The sequence below is a fragment of the Bradysia coprophila genome (genome assembly GCF_014529535.1).
Source record: "Bradysia coprophila strain Holo2 chromosome X unlocalized genomic scaffold, BU_Bcop_v1 contig_12, whole genome shotgun sequence".
In the NCBI taxonomy this organism is placed as follows: domain Eukaryota; kingdom Metazoa; phylum Arthropoda; class Insecta; order Diptera; family Sciaridae; genus Bradysia; species Bradysia coprophila.
In genome coordinates this window covers 7,353,377-7,373,220 of record NW_023503293.1, presented here as the reverse complement: position 1 = coordinate 7,373,220, position 19,844 = coordinate 7,353,377, and the positions used below count along the sequence as shown (strand labels likewise).

The 19,844-nt window shown below is 35.0% G+C and overlaps 1 protein-coding gene across 12 annotated transcripts in view; it reads left to right on the top strand.

Annotated features, from left to right (window-relative positions):
• LOC119067417 (histone deacetylase 4) overlaps positions 1-19,452 on the top strand; it is an 81,406-nt gene extending 61,954 nt beyond the window's left edge. For 6 of the 12 annotated variants that reach the window (XM_037170379.1, XM_037170384.1, XM_037170376.1 and 3 more), the window contains exons 4-13: positions 6,785-6,892; positions 8,152-8,310; positions 8,402-8,475; positions 8,548-8,678; positions 11,254-11,400; positions 11,758-11,978; positions 12,040-12,675; positions 12,889-14,172; positions 14,234-14,367; positions 14,516-19,452. In XM_037170379.1, coding sequence (XP_037026274.1) covers positions 6,785-6,892; positions 8,152-8,310; positions 8,402-8,475; positions 8,548-8,678; positions 11,254-11,400; positions 11,758-11,978; positions 12,040-12,675; positions 12,889-14,172; positions 14,234-14,367; positions 14,516-14,576 — 2,955 coding nt within the window. In that variant the 3' untranslated portion in view covers positions 14,577-19,452. Of the gene's footprint in view, positions 1-4,304; positions 4,316-6,784; positions 6,893-8,151; positions 8,311-8,401; positions 8,476-8,547; positions 8,679-11,253; positions 11,401-11,757; positions 11,979-12,039; positions 12,676-12,888; positions 14,173-14,233; positions 14,368-14,515 lie in introns of those variants that run through there. The other 6 variants (XM_037170380.1, XM_037170377.1, XM_037170387.1 and 3 more) reach the window with 5 other exon arrangements.
• The last annotated feature ends 392 nt before the right edge of the window (positions 19,453-19,844 follow it).

Genomic DNA, 19,844 nt, shown 5'->3' with positions numbered 1-19,844 from the left:
CAATCGAAAACGCCATTTGCCTGCGACCTAAGTTCACTTGGACGAATCGCTACTGACTCTGCTCAGCAAACGCATCCGATTTCTGGTCAAAAACCAACTTCTTTTTCGTCCGTTCCGCTGTCAAGATTGAAACATCACATAAGACAAATAAAATCCTTGAACACTTTTTGTTTGGCATTTGATTAAGTAATAAATGAGGCATTACTGTTTTATAAGAAATGTATAACATTCATTCAACGGTATATTCCTCACCTACACACAATCCTTCCTTATACTTCGTAATAGCTGTATTTTGCGTGTTAGTAAACAAGTCCGATTTATATATAAGTGAAAAAAAAAATGAAAACTATATATACACCCGTATACCCACTCTTCAAGTGTATTTTTGTCTCAGTGTAATTGCGCACAAAAATATTATTTTTTTAACACAATTTCCGGTACCAATTTAGATCATCTTTAATACCAAGAATCAGGTTTTTTTGATGAATGTTTACACAATCATCATCGTTTTCATACCACACCACAGCGTAATCCGTAACATTGTTTTTCTCCTCTAGGAAAAGACAAACTATTTTTGTCTATTTGAAACTATAATTTGCTTGAATGCAAATAAAATCTAAAAATTTAGAAGAAAACAAAATTGACAGCAAAAAATGTTCTCATTCATTTTGTTCGGACGGGTTCATTTTATGAATGACTTGAAAATCAAAACAAAATTTGAATCATTCATACTTTGCGAATCACGGTTGGAAAAAATGCACATAACACTGTAAGTGTCTATCCACACGATATTCGGCATTTTCGAAATCCCCCTACGGCCTGATCCGCATTTTTTCAAAGCTTAAAACATATGTGGTGTGCCACACTTGACAAGAGTATGGAGTGGACATCCTTTATAGATGGACACTCAAGCTCAATTGAAATGGAAAAGCTGGTCCTACACAATTCGTTAATTGTCACGAAAGTTGTACGTTTTGACGTGTCGTGCAACACGGACAGTTACATTCCGAATCACATTTGACGAACTTAGTCGAAATGTCCATTTTTGCTTAATGAAAAAAGTTAACTTCGACAAAATGTTGTGATTTGTCATACTACTGGAGCTGGAATTGTAAAGACATTGAGCCATTAGGACCATTAAAAGATAAGCTTGAAAAACTGTATGAAGCATCTACGGATGGTCATAGCTTAAACAATTTCAATTATATGACAACAATTACTATCGGTCTTTAAAATCTAATTGTCCGCAAAACCGCAAACAAGCTCAGGAACTTACCATTCGGTTTCTAAATTTAGCTTTTCAAAAGCTCAATTGCCTGTAAACGAAGACACATCCCACAATAAATTAGAATATTTTTGGATTAATATCAATTCCTGCTGTATACAAACGTACAATATTGTATAGTATACATGCTAGTACTAGTGTTATGGAATGTTTCTAAACAAAATTATTCATTCATGTAAATGTAAATTATTTTTTTGAAGCTATAGAGATATATACAATGCACATATAGCATAATCCATCCAACGAAAGCGCGCATTTTATCGCGTATAGAAAAAAAAATTCGTTTAAATTCCCAACAAACACTCCTTTTGATTTTGAGTCTGTACGACTGTATGAGTACGCAGTATAAACACGTTATATTATCAATTCTTTTTTTTTCGTTCGTGTTGTTGTGTATGTACATGTACTAACTTTGCATTCACACACCGAACCGAAACAAAAATAAACTCCAAGGTTTTCTATTTTTACATTCAACTTTAAATGGATAAACAACAGTGTGAGACGAGGAGGAAAAATTTCTAGATAACGATTTATAAAACGGGCGGCTTTTTTTATATTCAAAACTATTTATAAACATATTTTTAATATCGTACATCAAGTGAGGTTATGCGCTTGATAAAATGTATAATGGAAAAGAGCTCTGCGAATTGAATTGTTGATATCGAAAAACGGGAACCGAAACACATGAATCTGAACGAACGCAAATTTTGTTTTTTTTTTGTTGGGCCAAGTTGAATTTAACTTAACATGTAGAAAGTGGCTGTAAAACCCATGTACATTACAAACCCATTTGACCGATTGAGCTGGTCTAGCTGGCATAATACGTGTTAAACGCCTGAACTTTTGTAATTAAATTAAATTTGCGTTTCAAACATCTGTCGATTTATTCGACTAGGGTGCGGAAGGTAATCAAAATTCCAGATCATAAGAATTGTTCTGTTCGTTCCAATTTTTTTTTTACAAAAAGAATCAGATTTTAATTAATTAATTTGAAGAACGAATCATGGCACTGTATACCATCCGCCACCGGTTCGAAAACATTTCGGTACATTTTGTGGTATTGTTGGTAATGAGCTGAAAGGTACTACAGGTGTATTGCACAGTATTGACTATGGGAATTCAACCTAACAAAAACGAAAAAATCTGCTAGTCGGTTTACCACAAAATTGTGTTCGAAGTTCGTTGTTGTAGATTTAAAATGTGTCGATCCGATCACCATTCAATTTTACAACAGCAACAACAAAAACAACAACAAAAAGAAGCGAACGAAAAAGTTGTATTTCAATTGAGCGAATAAGAAGAAGACGAAAAAAGCTGAATGTTTTAGACGTATTACGTTCGATGTCAATAAACACCTGACAGCGTATTATATGATGAAGGCGTTTCACGGTGAGCTTCAAAAAAATTTTATTCGATCTCTCGTGGACATGAAATGTTTTTAGTGGTTTTTGTAGAGGGAGGCGACACCACGAGTAAGAATACAAGTGTTACAGATTTATAAATAAAAAAAACTTCTTCCAATGGTTTATTCGGGGAAATTGTGCCCATAATGCAAGCGGCGTTGTGTCTTTGTATTTCCATTGACATTCTTTGTATTAGAAAGAATTTTGATCTTTTATCTTCAACTCTTGTAGTTTATGGCCGATTTTGTGTACGAACTTTAATGCTTCTTCATTCCACGGGCCCATAGTTTCAACAGCGAAGGCTAACAGAATATAATTGTTAGAAGACAAAAGTTCGGAATAATGTTTGTGCTTCTGAGATGCTGCATAATCTGCAAGTCGTCTAGCCTTTGTAGATGTTTTTGATAAATATGAGTCTGCGAAAGTGTCAACACAGGTTGCATCCCAAACGAGTGGAAAGAAGATTTTTGACTCGAAATAGATTTTTTTATAAATCGCACCCATGAGCAAATTGCACTATCTCGAGTCAAAAATAAACAAATCCTGGTTGTATTTTCATTAGTTTCGTATGCTATGAAACCAGTGGTCCATTCTAAGCTAATTCTGCAACATTTTAGTTGTTTCCACTACAAAATGAGACATTGCTAGAAGAAAATTTGATGGTCACTTAGGTCTAACAACAAAGATTTTATCAGAATGAGATCCAGGCTCACATCCTTCGACCTTCATTAACCCCTTAAATTATGTAAATTAACTAAAAACACTTTTTGAGAAAATAGAAATAATCCACGTATGATACATCCGTTAAAATTCACAGCGACCTAGTTGAATGACTTTGCTTCATAAAAAATGTTTGTTGGTAGTCATGAATGTCATGATTGGTATCGCTGTAAACCTTAGACCTCAGGCTAAACAGCAACTATATTTTTATGATCAAACAAGTCACCAGTAGAGTTCAAAATGTCTTCGAAGCTTCCCGTAGGTCCCAAAAATCGATCTAATTAAAAATTTTCGCATCGAAATATTTTCTTGCTATGTTATTCTTACTCGTGGTGCCCGCCCTCCGCAAAAACCATTAAAAACATTTCATGTCCACGAGAGGTCAAATAATTTTTTTTTAAGCTCACCGTGGTTTATTTGGCAAAACTGAAGATGACATAAGCTAAGTAATAGGAATATTGTAACTTTTAACCACACCTAGAATTTCGCTGAATAAAACCTACGAGAAAATTATGATTTAAAAATACATTTTTCGTCGACAATTTCGTTCTTGAACTTGAATTATTGGTTGCACTAGTGTATCGCTACGAGACTAGACACAATTTCTCAACGTAGACATATTTTAGAAAATAATATCTCGCTACTTTTGTACACCAGGATTTTATTGCGATGAAAAGAATTGTTTTTATTGAAATTTTATTGAAGTGAGACAGTTTATTCGATATGGGTAGAAACTAGACGTTCGACAATCAGAAATTAGATGCTCAACAGTCATCTTCTTCTTGAATGAAAATTTGTTCTTCTCTGGTTTTCTCTTTACATTCTTCTGTTCCTTTTTCCAAATTGAAATTTGATTTTCAATTTTTGAGGGAAATGGTAGAATGCAATTTTATGTGAAATATGAGAGGTCGAAGGATACAGTAATGAGCCTGGAGAAAGGCTTTATAAATTTTCGCGAATTTTTTTCTTCTTCTTCTTCTTCTTTCATTTAAAATTATGCAAAATCACCAACAGCTGGTTGGGAAACCACATTACTACCAAAATAAATGTCAGCATCGTCAAGTTCTAATAATAAAATGTTTTAAACCTGTACGTTGGAAGTGAATTTTTTGGCAACGTCTCCTTGTATTAGATCTTTTTTTTTTCTGTATATATGTCTTTTTGCTATCTTGAGTCTTGACAGCCAGCGTGGGTACAAATGAATTGTTTTAGAATTTGTTTCTTGTTTTATAACGTACACCTCATTTTTTATATATATTTATAACATTCAAACGTACAGTGATGACATGTGAAATTAAAAAAGCGAACACGCGCAAAATTTTTAAAATACATTTTTTTTAGTTTCTGAATAAATTGTAATGGAATGTATTTGGAACACCTGGGAGCTAATGTACCGTGCATTTGTCGATAATTGCTTACAGTGACATGATGTCTGTTAATGTTATTTTATGGTTGTAGTCCGTTAATGGCTTTGTGATTACGAAATCGACGAATCGACGAATAAGATATCGAATAAGTCATCTTTCTTGCCGTTACCGCCTGATGTTTAGACCCGTACGAAGTACTGGGGTCTTATAGGTTTACGCATACGTTTGTAACACGTCGAATTGGACTCCCTGAGTAAGGGGAAACCTATTGTGGTTGTCTAGAGATGCCAAATCAGCGAAAAAAAAAATGTCCGTCTGTCCGTCTGTCTGTCTGCACAGTAAAACGCATCCGATTTTGAAAATTCTTTTTTTTCCTGTTTGGTAATGTCAAAAGACAGGCTAAGTTTGAAGATGAGTGATTTTGGATCGACCCCTCCCGAGCTGTGGCCCAATAAGTGCTTTACGGTTTTTCGAAGATACCTCCGGACATTTAAACGTTAAACTTGTAAGTGATACGTCAAATAAAAGGTATTTACAATACCGATCGACAAAAAAAAAGTTTATGGAAATCGAATGACCGACTCGTGAGTTAGACCCCTTGGTGTGGAACAGGCACAGGGCGGCAAGCAGTTTTTGCTTGTAGGTCGGCCACATTTGAACATATTTCGTCTGTTTTAGCTTTATTAGATAGGTATTGACCGTACCAATCAGGGAAAAAAAATTATGAAATTATGTTCTCCGGAGCGTGAGCTAGGTCTCTTGGAGTGAGCTCTTATCTGGCTACTCGGAAGTACAGTGAACGTGGTGTATTTTGACAATATCTCGAGTAAATTTTGACCGAATTTCATGAATTTTTTTTTGTTTGAAAGGTATTAACGAATGTAAAGCGTCGGTACTATTTCCGGTCTCCTAACAAAATGGCTGCCGGCGGCCATATTGAATTTTAGTAAAATAGAAATATCTTGGGAAAAATGATACTTAGAGAGTTTCTGTTAACATGGAAATAATTTGTTATGTTTGTGGGGTTTCAGGGATTCCATATACGGACATCTATATATACCTATATACAGCTATATTGAGCTATATACAGGCATATAGAGCTATATAATAGCATATATTTATCTGTGAAATGTTTATTTATAGTGAAATATAGTTAAATATAGCGGTATATAGCTGTTTAAATAGGAATTTATGAAATTTGTCTTCGTACGGGGCTGTCTATATTGCCTCCGGCAATTTAGTTGTATATGATAACAAGGCAAAGAGTGGATAATGTAAGTGATTTTAAAGGGAGAATAGTTTTTCAGCAGAGAAGAAAATGAAGTAAGAGAAATGAAGAGTTTCACATTAAAGGCTTTTGATACGAATAGGTGTTTCGTACGGGTCGGCGTTAGCTATGTTTTTCTTATTGTTTTAAAGTCTAATTTCGTATGAAGGTTGGTAGATTTAGTAGTATCAAAACAGAGTAATTCATTATAAATGGCCGTACCATTCTAATAAACACGATAAAAGGTAGAGACAGAACTTAAATGTCTAGTATCTATTTCGATCTCGGTTGGAACCAATGGATTTAGTATTTCAACTTTACCGCATTAGTGCGAGAAAGAATGATAGAGGCTCTAGTGCGATTGAAATAGAATTGATTTTTTTTGGAACTAGAATTTAATCCCTCAGGTCATGTAGGAAGTATTTTTTTTCATTTAACTGAAGTGTGAAAATTTAGCTGATAAGATTTGAGTCCGGAGCCATTGAGTTCTTAATCCCGTACGAGTTTATTTTGAACAGTTGATACAGAGACAAAAAAATCGCCGTGCGATAAAATACGTTTTTGAATCCTTAAAAAATCGAAATAGACCTAAAATTTTAATCCTAAATTTGTGGCTGTGTATGACAATAATAAGACTCTTAAATAAACTAAAACGAAGAGACAATAGTATAATAGTATAAAATGGATTGAAAACCCGAAAAATATTTTCCAAAGTCCTAATGAAATCTTCTTTTGTTTACAGTTAAAAAAGGAACAGGAAATGCAGAAGCAATTGCTGTGGCACAATTTCCAGGAAAAAAACAAACAATTAGAAATGCAGCACAAAATCCAACTGGAACATAAATATCAAGTAAGAGCGCGACGTGTTCAGTTTTTTCAACACACTTTCGTTTTCGGGTTAAAATTTGTTTTTTTCATTTCACTTTCCATCGTTTTTCGGGGTTCTTACTCTTTCTAATTTCTCGCATAATGCATGGTTCATAGAAACTGTCAGCTGTAGTTTTTTCCCGTCAAATCACAACCAAATAAACACAAAAAACATGAGTTTAAATAAAAATTCCTGAGATCGGGTTTTAGCTCGGTGTTTCTATGTTACATTAATCTACACACATTTACTTAGGACTGTAGGTGGCCAGTCATGCAAGAAGAACACAATAGGATTCATTCTCCTTTTGCAAATATCAAACTGACCACGATAGAACACAAAAATTTGTTACTTCATTTGCTTAAAACAATGACTAGGATTTGATACAAAATCTGTTTGGAGTGACCTTGACCTTATTTCCTCCACCCAGAATGCCTTGCAAAATGGCATTTTGCTGATGACAATTCGGGGGCGAGAAATAGAACATTTCTCCCCCGAATTATCACCTTTTGCTTTCACAAATTTTATAACAAATTGATGTTGAGGAAAATCGTTCATCACACCTCGCGCATATGAAATCACACCTCTGGAAGAAAATGGGAAATTCCAACTCGAGTGATCCGTAATTCCATTTCCCTCTGGCCGTAAAACCTCGCTTTTTTGTCGCAAATCCTTGCCCTTGTTGGAATTTTCGATTTTCTCCTTTCGGTAGTGACTTTCCATTTTTATTTCGAGTTTTGTAATGTACATGCTTACATCCTAAGCCCATTCTCTTATTTTCCCCAGTGATGCAATAGATCATTTTCCAACCTAAAGAACTCCGAAGCATGTCAATATGTGTTATTGCATTCATATGTCAAAGCTTATTATTGTTGTCATTTTCGACAACCGAAAGCTTAAGGCAGATTTTTTGCATATAGCAAAAAACTGCATAATTGAACCACTGATTCAATTAACGCACAGTATGTGGTTATGTTGCGTGAAATTTTAAATATTTACCAAACAATAAACCAACACTAACTTCTATCTGCACGCACATACAGTACATACAATCTCGTCCATAAAAAAACTTACCGATTTTCCTCTTTTCAATTTTCCGATAATTTTTCTTTCCTTTTTTGTTGTTGTTGTGTTTTCGTATATTTGGCACTTCCAGTCAAATATCTTTTTCTTTTTTTATTACTTTTGTTTTCTTGGTTGGTTTTTGTTCTGTCACATATATCCTTTTTAAAAATTATCTGTAGTTTGCGGCCCTTTCAAATGGCGTATTCCAGGAACTACGTGAGCAACGAATCGCTGTCGAAGAACAACAGCAACGGGAGCGAAGAGAGCGTGAAGCCGCATTACGGCGAAAGGAAAACACTAGTGCCAATGCCAGTTCCGAGGTGAAGCAAAAATTACAAGTGAGTGTCGACGCGTTACAAAACGGATTTGATTTCTCTTTATTGGTTACTTTCAATTATGAAAATTGGTCGAAATCTTTTTTTTTCGCAGAATTTTCTAATGAACAAAAAACAAAATGCTTCAAATGGCATCAACTCATCGTCCACGTACAGAAATTGGTATGGGTAAATAGATGACAAAATCAAAGAAATTGAAAAAGAAAACTTTCACTAACATTCCATATTGTTTCTGAACAGGGGTGTCGTCAAGAGCTCATCAGGAGAGTCCCTACCGGCTGGATCTGTGTCTAGTTCACATCCATACAAAATACCTCAACCACCATCATCAATATCGAAATATGACTCTGATTTTCCATTGCGAAAGACAGGTTTGTTGACATGTTTGCGAACGTTGTTCTGTGTTTTCTTTTTTTTATTAGGTAGCCAACGCTCTTTAAAAAGTATTCTGTTTTGCATCCATTTTACCTCTGTTTTGCCTTCGTTTAGAAAAATAAAAGTGTCTCGGTTTACTTGACAGTTCGAACTCTCGAAGTTATTTTTTTTTTTCGTTGAAGTTCATTTTCGTTCACTAAATTTTACCAAAACTAGCAACATGTTCTTTCATAGTTTTTTAGTTTATTATTATTAATTATTTCGTTCAAATTTAAAAAATAAATGGTGATAATAGTTTCAATCAATTAAAATTAAAATATGAATTAAATTTGATAATAAACACTTTTTTGGTGTCAAATTAGGTGTTTATAAAACGGTTCATTCGTTTATGTCCTTGACATTTAAAATTTTTGTGTTTTTTGCAATAAAATTTTATTTTCACTTAAAATCTTCTATAAAAATATAATTTGACACTGATATGCATTATTGTCTAAAATCGTGTTCTACAAACACAACCATTATCTCTTCATTCAAAATAAAAGTATTTATTATCAGATTTAATTCATAATTTAATTTTAATTGGTTGAAACTATTATCGCCATTAATTTTTTAAATTTGAACGAAATACAGTGAACGACATCTCAAATGTCTCACTGTCATTTTTTTCAGAGAATGTCATTGTGAATTTGCAATGACACAATAAAATTCTCAGAAAAATTTGACAGTGAGACATTTGAGATGTCGTTCACTGTAATTGATAAACGAAAAAACTGTGAAAAACATGTTGCTAGTTTTGGTAACATTTAGTGAACGAAAATGAATTTCAACGGAGAAAAAGTGATTTCGAAAGTTTGAACCGTCAAGTAAATGGAGACAAAATGAATCGAGTTCAATTTTATTTTTCTAAACGAAGACGAAACGGAGACAAAACGGAATTCTTTTTCAAGAGCGCTAGCACCTTCAGTTTCACAAAATTTTCATTTTTTTTTTTTTTTTTTTGACGTGTTTTCTTACCTTTTATGCGCATGTTTAGAATTTGTTTTTTTTTTTTTGAATGGAATTCCACATTAATTTATTAAACTTAAAAATTCTAATCGAAGTGGATTTACTAAAAAAAATGCTTTTTGAACGGTCGAGTGAAGTCTGTCATTCCCGAGGACTCTAAATCGATCTACATGACGTCCAGAAAAGTCTTTTTTTCTTTCAAATTTATCAAATAAACGGCCGAAACATGTGGGCTTAATTTCAGGAATTTTTTTTGGTAGAATTTTCGGAATTTTTCAAGAATTTCGGGATTTTCTATAGAAAAGGGCACTGGGTGGATAGACGAAAAAACTAAACCTAACGAAATGACTCGAGCCAAAAAAGAGAGAATTATCGAAACTTTTGATGTATGTATTGAACGACGGCTGCTTAATCTGTTCGCTTATTATGTATAACTCTGAGTGAGATGATCCCTAGACATGGAGATTGACTTGTACAGTGTACAATGTACACGTCTTAGTGTGAACAATATTAAATTCTGAGAGGTAGAATCTCTATGCAAAATAATTACACAAAAAGTGAAATTCAGGGACGAAGGTATTGTGATGCAATTCGGACACCATACAATGCTATATATTCAAGTATAATACACAATCCTCTCCAATATTATAAAAATTTATTATTCAAATACTCAGACAAATAGAGACCGTCAGAATACCAAGATCGAACAAAATAATTGAGGAAAGTCGTTGTTATTGATTGCCCTAAACAAAACGCTTCAACGAACATTTTTACCTGGAATTTTTAACCGAAGCGTTTCTATTTTTAAAAGTGCGTTACTCAATTTCCGTGTCCATTAAAATTATTTATTTTTTGTTTTCGGCATGGTCATTCTCAATGCTATAATCTCCCAAACAGCCACCTCAGCAGTACACCTGTTCAGGTTAATGAATTTATGTAAAAGTTGATTGTGACTTACTGTACACACAACCACTGATGACCGTTCAATGCGTACAGCACAATTAATGTTTTAAATGCGCAAAACATATCTGTAAGCGATGGAGGTTTGAATCAAAAGAATAGAGTTTTACAAGTGATTCATATCGAGTGAAGGTTTCGACTGTTTGGTTTAGGGTTACACGGGCGTTTCTTGAAATGATTTAAAAGAACTATAGGCCTGGATATGGAGACAAATAGGATTTGTTTACGTACGGACGAACAATATTTTTTTGATATTTAATACATCGCCGACGGTTTTGAATATAGTACCCACGCGGGCGACTAGTATAACTTCGACTTATTGGCGCAGTTGTTGAAAATTTTGTTTGCTTCATTGAATGTAAAAAATTAACAGAAATTCAACTCCTCTCCAAAAACATAAACAAAAAAAAATTAAACAAAGCAAAGAAAAACAGTGTAGCGACTGGGTCCATCCATACAATATCAAAGTTTGTCATTAATTTAATTAATTTTATTTTTCTTTTGACTTTTGTTCATCCTTTTCAAATTAAAAGCAAGAAAAAAATGAAAAGAAAAAGGGTAAATTCTCTATCTATCTCTCTCTCTCTCTCCATCTCCGATGAATAGCATCCGAGCCAAATTTGCTGAAGATCCGTTTGAAACAAAGTGTAATTGAACGTAAGGCTCGTATTGGTCCGGCGGCTGCAAGGAGACAAGAGCGATTACTGCAGGCAGCACATAGGCGTCAACAAAAGCACCAAAATTCGTTGACAAGTAAGTCAATACCGGAATTATACTCTTTGATCCTATCAAGTGTTTTGTGCGCGAAAGAGATATTTCTGATCAAAATAAGTTAATTGAAACAAAAAAAACCGCGACAGTGGCGCTAAATTTCATTATTGTTTGAACTAACCTATGAGATTAAACAAAAATGAAAGGAGTTCGAGCTATTCAATGTTAATAAAAAAAAGTTTTTTTTTTGAATAACAACTAATTCAAATTAACCAAAACGCCTGTGAATGATTTGATATCAATATTAGAATGCCATTCGTTATATTTATGTGGTGAAATGATGGATGCAATGGTTGTCGACAAACTAATTACTATTTATTTATTTTTTCCGTCGGATAGATTGTGGCAACACTCCCGACTCTAGTCCCAATTCTCCACCAGCTATCGCTGGCAGTAGAGGTTCACCAACCAGTGCACCGATTCAAGAAGAAAATGAAGATCCGAATTACCAAGGTGGCCGCGGTAGTATCAACGATTTGTCCTTGTACACATCTCCATCGATGCCGAATATATCACTGGGACGACCGCATTTACCAAACGCTCACAATGCCAGCAATTATGTAAATTTACAAAATGTCTGGGAGCTTTCTATTGACTGATCAGTTTTCACCAAATTTTCAGCCGCTTTTACCTGCTCTACGAGCACCATCTCAAACCATAGTCAATCCATCAGTTATTGCGTCCGGATCGTCAAATGTCCCATTTTATGGTGGCATACCGATGGAACATTCGGACATGCCACCACAGGCCCACGCTACCGTTCTTCATTTAGCGCATCTGGCCAATCTGGGCATTCATCAAATGCAAATGTACAGTCAACCGATTACCGACGTTCAAGTCGCTCATGCCCGTCTCAACAAACAAGGTCATCGTCCATTGGGACGTACGCAATCGGCACCGTTGCCACTCGGTCATCCCATGTTAACAGGCACATCAGGTATTAGTATAGGCCAAACTCATTACGAAAACAGCGAAGCCGAACGGCAAGCATATGAACAGCAACATATGTTGCTGACGCAAAAGATCCGACAGACTGTTTTGACACGAAGTGGCGCTAGCAGTCGTGAACAAATACTCAAAGAAGAAGACGATTCCGGTGAAGTGATCGATCTTACCGATAAGAAGCAACCACCGAAGCCGGTTTTAACCAGTAGCGTGATAACATCATCATCGTCTCAAAGCATACCTGAAGATCGTATCAGAGATCAAGAATATTTGCAGCAGCAGCGGGAGTTATTGATCAGACAATCGATGCAGGTAATTAATCGGTAAAGAAACTTTGTTGTTAATTTCTTGTTTGCGTTATACAGCGGCTTGTATACGGGGAGGTGTTGGTCAGAAGAAGCTATAGCTTGTCATTCACAATGAATTTATTTCAATGTTGCGCTTTTACCTTTCTCATTTTATCACAAAAAACGGTTGGAATGCCAATTTTAACCAAATTTCCGTTTCTCTTTCCGCATTCCACAGCTAGCGATAGACGATCCCTTTGCACGTGGTCTAATTCGTCCATTATCTCGAACATTATCCAGTCCACTGGTTCATCTTGGACCAGCACAATGTGTTATACCAGACAACGGCGACAATACACCTCCCGTAAATCTAAGCTTATCATATCGACGAAATGTGACTGAAAGTCCACATAAAGTCACAACTGGCCTGGCCTTCGATAACTTAATGCTGAAACATGCATGCACTTGCGGTGACAATACCTCACATCCGGAACACAGCGGACGATTGCAAAGTGTATGGGCTCGATTGGTCGAAACTGGCCTAGCTAGTCGATGCGATCGGTTGAGATCACGTAAGGCAACGCAAGAAGAACTTCAAACGGTGCACACCGAAGAGCATTCCATTTTGTTCGGATCGAATCAATTGAATCGACAAAAGTTGGAAACGGGACGACACAATTTCGTACGTCTGGCGTGTGGTGGAGTTGGAGTTGGGGATTCTGACACTACATGGAATGAACATCATACAGCTGCTGCAGCTCGAATGGCTGCCGGTTGTGTTATTGATCTAGCATTTAAAACGGCAAAGGGTGATGTGAAAAATGGATTCGCTGTGGTTCGTCCGCCAGGACATCACGCTGAACCAGATCTGTCGATGGGATTCTGTTTCTTCAATTCGGTGGCTATTGCAGCTAAATTGCTGCGCCAACGTTTACCCGAGATTCAGCGGATTCTGATTGTTGATTGGGATATTCATCATGGAAATGGTACGCAGCAAGTGTTCTACGACGATCCCTCAGTTTTGTATTTATCGGTGCATCGTCACGACGATGGTCACTTTTTTCCGGGAACTGGTGGACCTACGGAGTGTGGATCTGGTCTGGGTTTGGGTTACAATGTGAACATCTCATGGTCGGGCGGATTAGACCCACCACTTGGCGATGCTGAATATTTAGCTGCATTCCGTACAATTGTTTTACCCATTGCTAAGGAGTACAATCCAGACATTGTGCTTGTATCAGCTGGATTCGATGCAGCCGCCGGACATACAACGAATCTGGGTGGCTATGTTGTGTCCCCTGCTTGTTTCGGACATTTGACTAGAGAATTGATGCAATTGGCTGACGGTAAAGTTGTGTTAGCCTTGGAGGGTGGCTATGATTTGCCAGCAATCTGCGATTCAGCACAGGAATGTGTACGAGCTCTGCTGGGCGACGATCCAGCTCCAATATTTGAATCTGAATTATCTCGATGTCCAACACAAAATGCATTGAATACGTTGCAGAAGACCATTGCCATTCAGGTTAGTTTATCGGCAGGGTGGTTTTTTGTTATTGATTTTCTCATTCGAACGATTTTTATAGATGTCACATTGGCCATGCGTTAAGCGATTAGCTCACACGGCTGGGCTATCGGCAATGCAAGCACTCAAAAGTGAACGGGAAGAATCTGAGACAGTGACAGCAATGGCAAGTCTTTCAATGCAGAATCCCAACAGGTAAATATTTGATTTTTTTACTCGATCAAGATTTTATGCAACCGTTCTCTCGCTCACCGTCCCTTGTTAATTACGTTGGTTGTCGCCAAGAATTCTCTTCAAATTTGATTGATTTCGCAAATGATTTTTACTCTCTTCTTTGTCTCAGAAAATCGCAAATATCAGTAGAAGAATCGGAGGAACCAATGGAACAAGACGAAGTTAAGTAAAACCGTTAAAAAACCGTTAAAAAACCGACGAGACAACGTTCATGAGTAAACAAACATTTTGTAACCAATACGAGCTTTACGGATCTCAAATTGTGATGGTTGCCGTTCAGAATCATTCTTCTGCTATATCGAGAAATGTTTTCCGTTTTTAAATATATTTTATCGAAAAAAAATCAAATAAAATTTGGAAAAAAACAGGGACGCATTTTAAAAAAACAAAACAAAAAAAAAATTGTAAAACCTTCACTATAATTTTGTTAACCTCCTTTTCCCGATGTTACGTTGAGAAACAATGTTATGTGGTAATAATTTTTGTGCTTCCATTATGGCTCTGCATATAATTTAAACAAAGATAATGAACAACGGAATTCAAAAAAGAATTTAGCCCCCCCCCCCCCCCCCCCCCCCGAGTGATGATGCGAACAAGTATCCCGTTTTTGCCATTTCAGTTCATCGATTGGTCCATTTTGTTATTAAAAAATCAATTGCTGACCACCGTACCCAATACCTATTTGTACATAGGTATCAAAGATGGATCGATATTTAATGTTTCCGTGCATCAACGGTGGGCCAGCATTCTCAGGGCACATTTTCGTGGAATTGATTCTTGAAATTTCTCGAATTCCTGAAAATAGGCCCTGATTAATCTAGTGAGACCGAGTTAGGTCTTATAAACCGAAAACAACGAAGTTAAACAGACGCGCCAGTATTAGTCTCAAATTGTATCAAAATGACCGTTAATTGGTGCACTGATGCGTATATTTGACATGTATATTTGTTCGCTTCAGACCTATCGTGTAGTGCAAATGACTTACGTGTAGCGTAAATGACTTATGTGTAGCGTCACTGACTTACATGTAGCGAAAATGACTTATGTGTAGCGTCAATGACTTACGTGTAGCGTAAATGACTTACATGTAGCTTAAATGACTGAAGTGTAGCGCAAGTGACTTACTGTTAGCGTAAATGACTTACGTGTTGGTGTAGCGTAACTTACTTATGTGTAGCGTAGATGACTTATACGAAGCGTAAATGTCCAACTTGTATCGTAAATGCCTTACGTAGAACGTAAATGACTTATGTTTAGCGTAAATGACTTACGTGTAGCGTAGATGACTTACATGAAGCGTAAATGTACGACGTGTAGCGTAAATGACTTACGTAAAGCGTAAATAACTTAAGTGTAGCGTAAACACGTTGAAGAACAACTGCAGTAATTAGATTCATTACACATTGGACCCGATGCCAAACTTCCTCCTAGCTACCTGTTTCAAAATGCAAAACCATTTTTCACAGTTTGGTGAGATTCTTTTTTGAATTTTGTTTACATAGAAAAGAAGGTCAAGTTTTCTGTTCGGATGTTCGAGAATTTTCTGCTGGAAATATTTTCGTGGCCGTCCAAATTTGTTTTTGTTGCAGAATAAAATCAGAATTTTGAAAATTTCAAAGGAAAATAAAATTAAAAAAAAAATTATCAAAAAATGAAATAAAGTGAAAAGTGATTTGCTCAAAGCTTTATGATAAAAAGAAGAAGATAAAGAAAACGATTTTAACTTTCGAATTTGTTTTTTTTTAAATCAATAAATTAAACATTTAATGGGGATATGAGATAAAAGAACATATATTTTATGTATTTGCTGGGACAAGGACAATTTGTCAATTTATTTTATTAAGTCAAAAAGAAAGAAATTATTTTATGGAATGAATTTGTCTTGGCAAAGAATTATTGTTGTATTAAACTTAAAAAAAACAAATAAATAAAAATGGAAAATAAAGACAAAAATCACAAAAAAATAATAAATTTTTAAAAATAAAAAAGAGTTAATGTTGAGTGACCTTAATGTATACCATCGAAACTAAAATTTAATTTGGTAACAAAAGTGAATCGACCTAATTGTTGCTAATATGAAGAAGAAGAAGAAGAAGGAGATGATAAAATAGAAAATAGAAAATCGTTTGTATTATTTATTTACAATTTGTGGATATTTGTGGTATAACATGTTGTCTACAACATATTTTAAACAAGAAAAATAGTTGCTGGTGCCGGTCACCATTTAGAATTTCTCTTTTTCTCTTTGTTTCTTTTTGTTTTCAGACCAGAATTTCCTTCACAATGGGAAAATTATACAAAAAAAGAAGAAGATTTAAACATCAATAATTGTAGCTAGTCAATGAATATATTCCGTTGCAACAATTTTCCTTTTCTTTTTCTTATTTTTTTTTTGTAATTTTAAATGTTAAAAATATTTGAACAAAATCAAATAATAAATAAAAGAAAAGAAAACCGTAGATATCAATGATTGCTGTAATAATTAAATGTGTTTAATGCTGTGTTAAAGAAAGAAAAGGAAAAAAAATAATAAAAAAAACGCAAAAAGTCTAAATTTAAGTAAAAAAAAATTAAATATTTTTAACAATTGTTGTGCGTGTGATACAAACTAGAAAAAAAAAGAAACAAACAAAAAATCAACTCTACCGAAATCATTAAATTGAATTTAAACTCACATAAAAAATATAAAAAATCAACAGAATGATCAATGATCAATTACTATCATTTTGTGTCAAGTATGATCATAATCAATGATTATATTTAGAAACAACAGGAAATTTTTGGTTCCAAAAAAAGGAATTAAGTCAAAAAAAATCTTGACGACCTGCCACACTTTATATTCGAATTGAAAGCATCGGACCATTGGGAAATTTAGGTTAATATTTTCGTGAACTTCTCGAACCCGTCTGGTTCGAAGTTCGAAGTTTCTTGAAAAATTTCTCGAATTTCTCGAAAAGTATGTTCAACAAAATCTTTTCTCAAAAATAGGCTCCGCTGTTTACTCCCAACTCTGTTCGCCGATCTTCCCGATTATTTTATTGTGACATTTAATGGCTACCAATTTTTGCTGGTTAAATCCTTCTTCTATTTATCGGAGAGCTTAAATCTCCCACTAACAGATTTTGCAAAGTCCGAAAAATTGGGTTGGGGATTGGGTAATATATTACCATAAATCGTGGTCCATAATCATCAGGGAGGAGCTAGCAAATTTTCTGACCTGTTGATCTGTTGAATTTAAGAAGGTTTTGAGCCGAGTGGAAGGTACAAAAGTCAAAAAATTTCAAATTTAACCTTTTGATATTGGTCGCGATGACCGCTCATAGGTGAATCCGCTCAAATCATGAACAAACGGCAATGTTTTACCAATCTTACAATTAAAGTGATCGTACAGCACCGATTCATCGGGCAATAATGACAATAATAAAAAGTGCGAGAAGTCGGTGCGATTGTACATCGGACCGTTTTAAATTCTTAAATAAATCAATTAAATCAACAAAACTCTAACTTGATTTCATCGATTCTCATTCTTCATCCGATTCCGCAGATACTCTACTCAAGTATTTCATTCGAATCGACCTTCTAACTTCCTTGTATTAGCGTGGCAGGTCTAACACTCCGTCAATAGAGTAATATAGTAAACAATACAAATAATTTCATCTTCAATCGTTTACAATTTTCGTAGAATTTATTTAAAACGTAAAACCAGAATCATATAATGAGAAAGAATTGTTTTCATAGAGCCCGTCATTTAATAGAATCAAAAAAAAAAATTTTCATTCAGTTCGAGCTTTCCAAATTGTAAGTCTGCATGCAAGACCCATATACTCAATCTGCACCAGTTGCCATTCATATTCATGTAATTTCGTCAAATCGCTGGGGCATTAACGCAAGAAATGTCGGTTATTTCTACTGTTTGGTATTTGAACCGAAATAAAACTGCAATCATGCACTAAAGGTCAATGGAAATTTACAATTCACTGGACACACAGAGCGCAACCTTTTCATCATCTTTGGCATATACAGTTTTCTTAACACAAATCAAAACTAACTCGCAATTCATTTGGTTCCAGACCAAACTTGCAAGTTTCTTGTCGGAAAAAAGAGAATTCAATTTGGAGAAGAAACTTACAAGTTCGATTTTGGTTAGGCCACCTTAACGGATTCATATTTTCACTAGCAACGCGTGTTTCACTTTACTATGAATACACATTACACATTTCTACTTCGGTCTGTGGCTTAGTTACTGAATAAAATATTTAAAAACTCTTCGAAAAGCACCTTTCCCAACACATGCGTAGTGTCATCACGCCCTCTCCCTTCATACTGTGACGTAATTTGTGCAATCATCATCTTGATCTTATTGCATTAAAGCTAAAAGCCAATTTTAGGGTCACTATTTCGCGTTTCAAACGAATCCGTAATCTTGTACAGATGGTCGTCTGTTGTCGACATTAATGCCAGCAATAAGCAAAGATGCGGTTTTAGCAGAATTTATATTAAAACAAACAAAGTAAAAGATTTTTGTATCGAAAATTCGATAAAAATAAGTCCAAGACTCGATAATTAAATAAATACTGGTGATACTGGTGATACTGGCGCCGTCTGTGAATAGTTCGTCAATTTCGATTGAACATGAGCGCGTCGAGGCTTTATGAGACCCGATCCGACCGAACCAAATTTTTTGATGCCCTAGAACCCTACCCGAATTGAATTCATAAACACCGAGAAATTGAAACACGATAAAAATTGGATTCGAATTGCGGATAGCAGGGTGTTGTATGACGTACTGCTTTAGGTTACGAACAATTTTAATTCTTAAATCTTAATTATTATTAAAGACAACCCGACGCGACCCAACAAAAGTGAATTGAAAACCAATGATTCGGGTTGGGACGGGGTTTTCTTCCGGGTTCGTGTCCGCTCATCTCTAATTTAGATCAACCAATTAGTTTCGACATTTTGTAGATCGTTTGACGTATTTTTGTTTCATTTTTAGATTAAACCAGAATATTATTTCGAAAATGTTCCGTTTAAATTGCTTAGAAACAACATTTTGTGTTTGCATAAAACAATAAACAAAATGACATAAACGACAGTTAACTTATTTGCTGCATAGAAATTATTAACAAAAAAACAAACAAACAAACAATGGTAAACTTATAATAAAAAATAAAAGTGAAAACAAAGATATATTTCTATAAAAAATAAATAAAAACAAGCAAAGCAAGCATTTATAAAAGTAATCATCTAAAAACAGATAGATAAAAAAAAGTGCAAGTGATTACCAATTCGAAAAGTTACGCCATTGGTTCGACCATAATTATTATTATTTTCTGTACGTTCACATCTGCGTATAAACTTGTTGCGTAACTTTTCATTTGATTATGGGAAAATATTGAAGTGATCATCCTAAGAATCATTTCTTTTTTTAATACATC